Genomic DNA, 8,872 nt, shown 5'->3' with positions numbered 1-8,872 from the left:
CGGAGGCTAAGGCAGAAGAATGGCATGAACCCGGGAGGCAGAGCTTGCAGTGAGCCGAGATCACGCCACTGCACTCGAGCCTGGGCAACAGAGCAAGACTCCATCTCAAAAAAAAAAAAAGAAGACATCTATGCAGCCAACAGACACATGAAAAAATGCTCATCACCACTGGTCATCAGAGAAATACAAATCAAAACCACAATGAGATACCATTCTTGCCAGTTAGAATGGCAATCATTAAAAAGTTGGGAAACAACAGATGCTGGAGAGGATGGGGAGAAATAGGAACACTTTTACACTGTTGGTGGGAGTGTAAATTAGTTCAAACATTGTGGAAGACAGTGTGGCGATTCCTCAAGGATCTTGAACTAGAATTACCATATGACCCAGCAATCCCATTACTGGGTATATACACCCAAAGGATTATAAATCATGCTACTATAAAGACACATGCACACATATGTTTACTGTGGCACTATTCACAATAATAAAGACTTGGAACCAACCCAAATGTCCATCAATGATAGACTGGATTAAGAAAATTTGGCACATGTACACCATGGAATACTATGCAGCCATAAAAAAGGATGAGTTCATGTCCTTTGCAGGGACATGGATGAAGCTGGAAACCATCATTCTCAAAAAACTATCACAAGGACAGAAAAGCAAACACCACATGTTCTCACTCATGGGTGGGAATTGAACAATGAGATCACTTGGACACAGGAAGGGGAACATCACACACCAGGGCCTGTCAGGGGATGGGGGGCTGGGGGAGGGATAGCATTAGGAGAAATACCTAATGTAAATGATGAGTTGATGGATGCAGCAAACCAACATGGCACATATATACCTATGCATCAAACCTGCACATTGTGCACATGTACCCTAGAACTTAAAGTATAATAAAAAAAAAAAGAAGAAATCCACTACAGAAGGAACCAAGGAATTTAAGCATCAAAATTCCCACCTGCCCCCCACCATTTTTTTGTGAGCCCAGGATGGCTTTGAACTCCCAGGCTCGAGCAATCTTCCCCAGTCAGCCTCCAGATAATTACAGGCATGAGCTACCAAGCCTGGTTCATCTTCTCTGATTTTTCTCAATGTCACTTGAGTCTTTTGTGGCCCACACTAGTTAGGGGAATAGCCTGATCATCTGGCCAGATCTAAACTGAAATATCTGATGAGGCAGCTATATTTGGAGGGGCTGACCTGAGATATAGAAGATTAAGATCTGGTACTGAGGATTCAGGCTTGTAAGGGAAAGCTTCGAATGCAAATTATATGCACCCTAATTTTTTTTAACCGATTCTTTCTTCTGGTTATAATTTACTTTTTTTGGAGATTGCATATATTTACACTTATTTGCTAGGTGCTTGTATTTCTTTTCTGAATTGCCTTTTCATCTTGATAGTGTATTTTTTGTTCAGTCACTTAGAATAAAAATTCAAGTGTGAAGAAAGAAAAATACTTTAAGGCTTAGAAATGTAACCTTTTGCTTTATTTTAGAAATTTTTATTTATATGATTATGCATTTCCTAGATACTAGTTCTTTCTGTTCAAGGCCATTTACTCCAGCACCCAAGTGGATTTCTTGATTGCAGATTTATTACTATAGGATGTATTTGGGTAGGATTATTTCTTCCCATTATACTGGCCTTATTCACACTTCTGTGCTTTAATACAATGAAAAATTGCTTTGACATTGAAGTTCTGTATTGAGTCCCACAAGATATTATTCCCTTACAGCGCTTGTATTGTAAGTTGCAAACTGAACATTTGAAAAATCAAAATGAAAGCATGTAGCATAAAGGGTCTGCCTTTTTTTTTTTTTTTTTTTTGAGACAGAGTCTCACTCTGTCGCCCAGGCTGGAGTGCAGCAGAGCGATCTCGGCTCACTGCAAGCTCCGCCTCCCAGGTTCACGCCATTCTCCTGCCTCAGCCTCCTGAGTAGCTGGGACTACAGGGACCCGCCACCACGCCCGGCTAATTTTTTTTGTACTTTTAGTAGAGACGGGGTTTCACTGTGTTAACCAGAATGGTCTCGATATCCTGACCTCGTGATCTGCCCACCTCGGCCTCCCAAAGTGCTGGGATTACAGGCGTGAGCCACAGCGCCCGGCCAAAGGTCTGCCTTTGAAGGATAATGGCGTGCATGTAAGGTGCTGTTAAAAAGTATTGATTGCATTAGAAGCACCTTGATTTTAGCACAGAGGTCAGCAAATTAGTGGCTGTAGGCCAAGTCCAGCCCACTGCCTGTCTTTGTAAGTACTTTTTTTTTAACCTTTAAGCTCTGTTGCACTTGAGTAAGTAAAGTTTTACTGGAACACAGAAAATAAAATAAAATGAAATAAAAAATAAAAATAAAGCACACTCACATAACCTAATGACACTTTGCATTTGTATTTGGTGTATTTATGACTATTCGACCTAATTGTGCTTTTTGAAGTTAGATTCCTAGTACACAGTATGTCTGTAACTGAATATTTTCAATAAAATTTTGGTATATCAGAAACAAGAATTTTAGTATAATATTTCTTTTTTTTTTTTGAGACGGAGTCTCGCTCTGTCGCCCAGGCTGGAGTGCAGTGGCGCGATCTCGGCTCACTGCAAGCTCCGCCTCCCGGGTTCACGCCATTCTCCTGCCTCAGCCTCCCGAGTAGCTGGGACTACAGGCGCCTGCTACCACGCCCGGCTAATTTTTTGTATTTTTAGTAGAGACGGGGTTTCACCGTGTTAGCCAGGATGGTCTCGATCTCCTGACCTCGTGATCCGCCCGCCTCGGCCTCCCAAAGTGCTGGGATTACAGGCGTGAGCCACCGCGCCCGGCCTAGTATAATATTTCTAAAGGAAGTTTTTAGTCTCAATTACCAAACTGGTATATTTCCAGTGAGCTAAAATCTCTCATGTATAACCAAAAATGAATCATTTTCAAAGTTACAACTTATTCAAAATATTCATAAGATGTTTCAAATATCAAATATCTGCTGCTCACTAAGATGGCCCTTTATTTCTGGGCAAAATATTTCTCATACTTACAAAGTTTCTCCCCTTCACTGTTTTTAATGTAAACTGAGTAGGTTAAGTAAGAAAAGGTTTCTGGACTTTCAGAAGATGCTAACAGGGACTTCTCTCTGTACTTTCTCAGATTAGTGAATTCTGATAAAAGGCTCTCCACATTTGTAGATTCACAGGATTTCTGCCTTCTGTGTGTTTTCTGATGTGCTATAAGTGATGACTTCTGGTAGAAAGTCTTCTCACATTCATTACATTTGTAGGGTTTCTCTCCTGTGTGGGTTCTCTGATGTACTGTGAGGGATGACTTGTGGTAAAAAGTTTTGCTGCATTCATTATATATATGAAGTTTCTCTCCTGAGTTCTTTGATGTTTAGTAAGTGCTGATTTCTGGTTAAATGTTTTGCTGCATTGAATACATTTATATGGCTTCTCTTTTTATGTCTTTTTTGATGTACAGTAAGGGATAACTTCTGGGAAAAACTTTTCCCACATGCATTACATTTATATGGTTTCTCCCCTGTGTGTGTTCTCTGATGTACTGTAAGAGATGACTTCTGGGAAAAGGTTTTCCCACATTCATTACATTCATAGGGTTTTTCCCCTGTGTGAGTTCTCTGATGCACAATAAGTTTTGACTTCACTGAGAAAGACTTCCCACATTCATTACATTCACAGGGCCTTTCTCCAGTATGAGTTCTCTGATGATAAGTGAAGTCTGGCTTTTGTGAGAATGTTTTCCCACATTCGTTACATTCATAGGGTCTTACACCTATGTGTATCCTTTGATGTACTATGAGGAATGAATTGTAAACAAAGGTTTTTCCACATTCTTTACCCTCATGGGATTTCTCCCCTGTGTAAGTTCTCTGATGTACTTGGAGATATGACTTCTCACAGAATTTTTTCCCACATTCACTACACTCATTGGGTTTATCACCTGTGTGTGTTCTCTGATGTACTGATGTACTGTAAGGCCTGACTTATATCTAAAGGCTTCCCTTCAGATATAAGTCACATAACCTAATGACACTTTGCATTTGTATGTATTGAATGTGCATGACACATTCAATACATTCTTAGGGTTTTTGCCCTGTGTGTATCTGCCAATGAACTGTAAGGCCTGACCTATTTGTGAAGGTTTTCTCACATTCAGTACATTCATAAGGTTTCTCCCCTGTGTATATCCTATTATGTACTATGATAGATGAACTGTGGCTGAGAGCTTTCCCACACTCATTACATTCATAGAACTTTCCTCCTACGTGTGTTTGCTGATGTTTAGGGAGAACTGACATATGCCAAAAAGAACTCCCATAATGACTATTTTGAAAGGTTTTCTTTTCTGCATATGTATGCTGTTGAGAGAGACTTGGTTTCTTAAAGATTTCCCTACCTTCATTACATTCAAAGCTTGTTTTTCCTTTTTGAGTTCTTTCAGTGTCAATAAAGAGTGACTTTTGCCAAAATTATTCTCACACTCATAGTATTTTTCCCCATGATTCCTCCATAGTGTTTATTTAGAGATTTCTCACCAACAGACCTCCTCCCACAGCAATTAAACTCATAGTGATTTTCCCTTCTGTGAGTACTCTGATGAACAAGGAGGTTTGGATTGTCAGAAAAGGCTCTTAGTTGTTCATTATATTCACAAGGTTTCTCCCAGAAGCACACTCTCTTATGGGTACTGAAGGCTGCCTCCTCATGAAAAGCTTTCCCACACTCAAGGTATTCAAAAATTTGCTTCAGAGTTTGAATATCCTGATGCTGAAATAAGTCCTCATTCTAACAGATGGCTTTCTCATTTCCATCACACTCAAAATGTTTCTCTCTGGCATAAGGATGCTCATGTCATATGAAGGAGCAATTTCGCATGTGCACTGAGCTCATCAAGCTTCCTTCCAAAGGAGTTTCTATTACTAACAATTAATTCTGAAATATAATTCACATTCATTATACATAAGTCATATTTATCAGGTATTTTTCTCATTGGAACAAGGTTTGAACTTATATTAACTGTTTCTCCTAAAACACTATTTCTGTCTTCCATCAGTATTTTGTTGTTGACAAAACCAGCTTTCCTCAAATGCTGGTCTTGGTTTTCCTGGTTCTTCTCCATCAGGTCAACTTTCCAGAATTCTAGAAATGAGAATAGTTTACCATATCTTATAAATATTAACACATTTCATGTGGAAAGGGGATGTAACATGCAAATGCTCTAGGATAGCCCAGGCATCTGGTCTGAAAGTAATCCTGAAGGCATACATCTCACTCCCTTAGGATTAGACAAAACAAACTGAATATGAAAAAAGGAGAGGAATCTGCAAATAAAAACACAGTAATCTGGCACTTTAGAAATGTGACCTTCAAAACTGGATAAAGTGGAATAAACAAATACAACAAATGGTATTTTAGGATGAATGGTAGAGGCATGAAGGGGAATCATCGAAAGCATTGAATAGTAGGTAAAATTGCCAGAAAAAAAATCAGGTGATAGTGTTTGAGGGGCGACGGCAAAGGAAAAATTAAGTTTGGAGGAGGCAAATGTAGGTTTTTATCTCCTGCTGTAAAATACTCACTAATACGTATGTTTCCAATGCATCACTAATTCTTTTCTTTGTTTTTATTTTTTTTTGTTTGTTTGTTTTTTGAGACAGAATCTAGCTCTTTGCCCAGGCTGGATTGCAATGGCACAATCTTGGCTCATTGCAACCTCCACCTCCCAGGTTCAAGTGATTCTCCTGCCTCATCCTCTCAAGTAGCTGGGATTACAGGCACCCGCCACCGTGCCTGGCTGATTTTTGTATTTTTAGTAGAGACGGGGTTTCGCCATCTTTGCCAGGCTGGTCTCGAATTCCTGACCTCAGGTAAACCACCCACCTCAGCCTCTCAGAGTGCAGAGATTATAGGCATGAGCCACCGCACCCTAAGGTCCTAGCAGGTGTTGCTCTATCTCTGATTTCTTTTAAATTATCTGAATGAGTAGTAAATCAGTGGACACATGCTAGCAAGTGGTATTTGTATTTTTAGTAGAGATGGGATTTCACCATATTGGCCAGGCTGGTCTCAAACTCCCGATTTCAAGTGATCTGCCCACTTCAGCCTTCCAAAGTGCTGGGATTACAGGCATGAGCCACTTTGCCTGGCTCTTCTTTTCTCTTCCACTCATCAACACCAAATTACAATTTCAGACAGCAATAATTTTCCATGTGCAAAAGAAAACTCCTATTGCCCAGACAGTAATTCTTACTCTAGCTGATTCACACCAAAAGCCAATGTCCAGAGAAAGCATACATGTAGGCTATGGAAACAAGATCAGGTATGTAGTTTTATTCTGCTGTTGTATCTTCATTTTCTTCTACCACAGTTGTCATTAATGAACCTGTCATAGCCATCAAATCATAAAATTTCCCTATTTATCAATTTATTTCATAAACAGTCTTGTACCTCACACAACTCTATTTTTGTATATATAAAGTCATCCTTTACTTTTCATATACATATAATATATAATATATATGTGTGTATCTATTACATATATGAATATACATATATAATTTTTTAACCATTTATTTATTTCAGCATGTCTGGTTTCTCTTTCCAGTGTGAGCTTTAAAGACCATAGTTTTCAACCTAATCTTAGAATCTTTACTGATCTTCATACAGTTAATCCTCATTATTCATGGATTTTGTGACAACAAATTCATCTACTCATTAAAACTTATTTGTAAACCCCAAATCAAGACTCTTGGTGCTTTCATTGTCAAGAACATGCACTGAGCACTTAAAAACTTCAGTCACCCAGCACACATATTCCCAGGTGAAACTGAACAAGGCCATGCTCTAGCTTCTTGTTTCAGTTCTCATACTATAAACAAGTGCCCGTCCCTGGTACTGTTAGTGCCACATTTTTCAGTTTTGTGGGTTTTGCTGGTGATTCCACTGTTTAAAGTAGTCCGCTAGTGTAGGACTGAAGTACTGTCTCTCGTGTTCCTAAGTGCAAGAAGGCTGTGATGTGCCTGTGGAGAATATATGTGTGTTAAATTAGCTTTATTCATGAGATGTAGTGCCATTGGCCATAAATTCAATATTAATAAATCAGCTATATATATGGGTATATTTTTAAAAATAAACCCATATTAAAAAAGATTATGTATAGATTAGCTAACAAAAATGTGGGCAGAGCCCCGTCCCGTCCCGTCCTGTCCGGCCCCGTCCCGCCGCCCGCCCGCCAGCCATGAGCTCCACGCAGTTCAACAAGGGCCCCTCGTACGGGCTGTCGGCCGAGGTCAAGAACCGGCTCCTGTCCAAATATGACCCCCAGAAGGAGGCAGAGCTCCGCACCTGGATCGAGGGACTCACCGGCCTCTCCATCGGCCCCGACTTCCAGAAGGGCCTGAAGGATGGAACTATCTTATGCACACTCATGAACAAGCTACAGCCGGGCTCCGTCCCCAAGATCAACCGCTCCATGCAGAACTGGCACCAGCTAGAAAACCTGTCCAACTTCATCAAGGCCATGGTCAGCTACGGCATGAACCCTGTGGACCTGTTCGAGGCCAACGACCTGTTTGAGAGTGGGAACATGACGCGGGTGCAGGTGTCTCTTCTCGCCCTGGCGGGGAAGGCCAAGACTAAGGGGCTGCAGAGCGGGGTGGACATTGGCGTCAAGTACTCGGAGAAGCAGGAGCGGAATTTCGACGACGCCACCATGAAGGCTGGCCAGTGCGTCATCGGGCTGCAGATGGGCACCAACAAATGCGCCAGCCAGTCGGGCATGACCGCGTACGGCACGAGGAGGCATCTCTATGACCCCAAGAACCATATCCTGCCCCCCATGGACCACTCGACCATCAGCCTCCAGATGGGCACGAACAAGTGCGCCAGCCAGGTGGGCATGACGGCTCCCGGGACCCGGCGGCACATCTATGATACCAAGCTGGGAACCGACAAGTGTGACAACTCCTCCATGTCCCTGCAGATGGGCTACACGCAGGGCGCCAACCAGAGCGGCCAGGTCTTCGGCCTGGGCCGGCAGATATATGACCCCAAGTACTGCCCGCAAGGCACAGTGGCCGACGGGGCTCCCTCGGGCACCGGCGACTGCCCGGACCCGGGGGAGGTCCCTGAATATCCCCCTTACTACCAGGAGGAGGCCGGCTACTGAGGCTCCCAGCACGCTCTCTCCCCACATCGTCTCCCCATCTGGGTTTTTGGGTTTTTCTGTGTTTTCATCTTTTTTTTTTTTTTTTTTTTCTTAACCCGTTCAGTGCTGCCAGTCAACCAAGGGTCTGTGAGTGTCAGCGTGGGATCAGGTAGCAGAGCTTTTTTCCCCTTTGCCTTGATCCTTCGCAAGACGGAGCCACTGGGCTGTGGGGGAAGGGGTCAAGGCCATATCCCAATACGTGTAGGGCGAGGGTCCCTGCTGGCACATTCAGGCTGTGCTGGGAAGAAGAGACCTGGGCTTGGAAGGAACCGGTCCCCGACGGTTTCTGGTTGCCTCGCCTCTTCCCCTTTTTGTCAGCTGAGCAGTTTGTGGTTTCTATGCCCGCAAGTTTCAGGAAGTATTCACAAAAGAAAAATACATTTTTTTCCCGAGGGGTGGGGCAGGGACAGTGGAGAGGGTGCTAGGAAATGAGTCCCCTGGGAAAGGGGACCGGGCCGTGATGTTAAATATCTCCGGCTCCCAAGTGACTGGATTTGCCTAGGACATTCAGACCAACAGACTTCAGACCCTCAGACCTGCCCCGGGGCCAAGTGGGGAAAGTGAGGGCCGTACAAGGAAGTGAAATTCTGAGTTGTTGGGGCCAAGCCTGACCCCCTCTCCATGCTCCCCGCCCCAACCCTCTCTGGCCTC

General features: G+C 42.8%; 2 protein-coding genes across 2 annotated transcripts; one reads left to right on the top strand and one right to left on the bottom strand.

Moving 5' to 3' along the window:
• Positions 1 to 1,826: 1,826 nt before the first annotated feature.
• LOC107966727 (zinc finger protein 248-like) lies at positions 1,827 to 4,333 on the bottom strand. Its single transcript, XM_054660071.2, has 2 exons — positions 4,312 to 4,333; positions 1,827 to 3,997 (listed from the first exon to the last, which is right to left on the bottom strand). Exons 1-2 carry the CDS (start codon positions 4,331 to 4,333, stop codon positions 3,351 to 3,353), a joined length of 669 nt encoding a protein of 222 aa, XP_054516046.1. The 3' UTR covers positions 1,827 to 3,350.
• Positions 4,334 to 7,201: 2,868 nt separating this feature from the next.
• On the top strand, positions 7,202 to 8,650 carry LOC107976967 (calponin-2). Its single transcript, XM_016963091.4, has one exon. The coding sequence runs from the start codon at positions 7,253 to 7,255 to the stop codon at positions 8,180 to 8,182; it is 930 nt and encodes a 309-aa protein (XP_016818580.1). The 5' UTR covers positions 7,202 to 7,252; the 3' UTR covers positions 8,183 to 8,650.
• Positions 8,651 to 8,872: the final 222 nt, after the last annotated feature.

Source organism: Pan troglodytes, chromosome 8, assembly GCF_028858775.2.
Source record: "Pan troglodytes isolate AG18354 chromosome 8, NHGRI_mPanTro3-v2.0_pri, whole genome shotgun sequence".
NCBI lineage: Eukaryota > Metazoa > Chordata > Mammalia > Primates > Hominidae > Pan > Pan troglodytes.
Note: the sequence above shows the minus strand (reverse complement) of the source record. Positions and strands in the feature narration are given on the sequence as shown.

What these genes read in the sequence shown, in the direction of transcription:
- LOC107966727 (XM_054660071.2), bottom strand. Translation starts at nt 4,333, where the DNA reads ATGGGAGTTCTTTTTGGCATAT. An exon ending in GGGAGTTCTTTTTGGCATAT is followed by an intron (nt 3,998 to 4,311) that starts GTCAGTTCTCCC and finishes TTTAGATATAAG; the next exon opens with TCAGGCCTTACAGTACATCA.
- LOC107976967 (XM_016963091.4), top strand. Translation starts at nt 7,253, where the DNA reads ATGAGCTCCACGCAGTTCAACAAGGGCCCCTCGTACGGGCTGTCGGCC.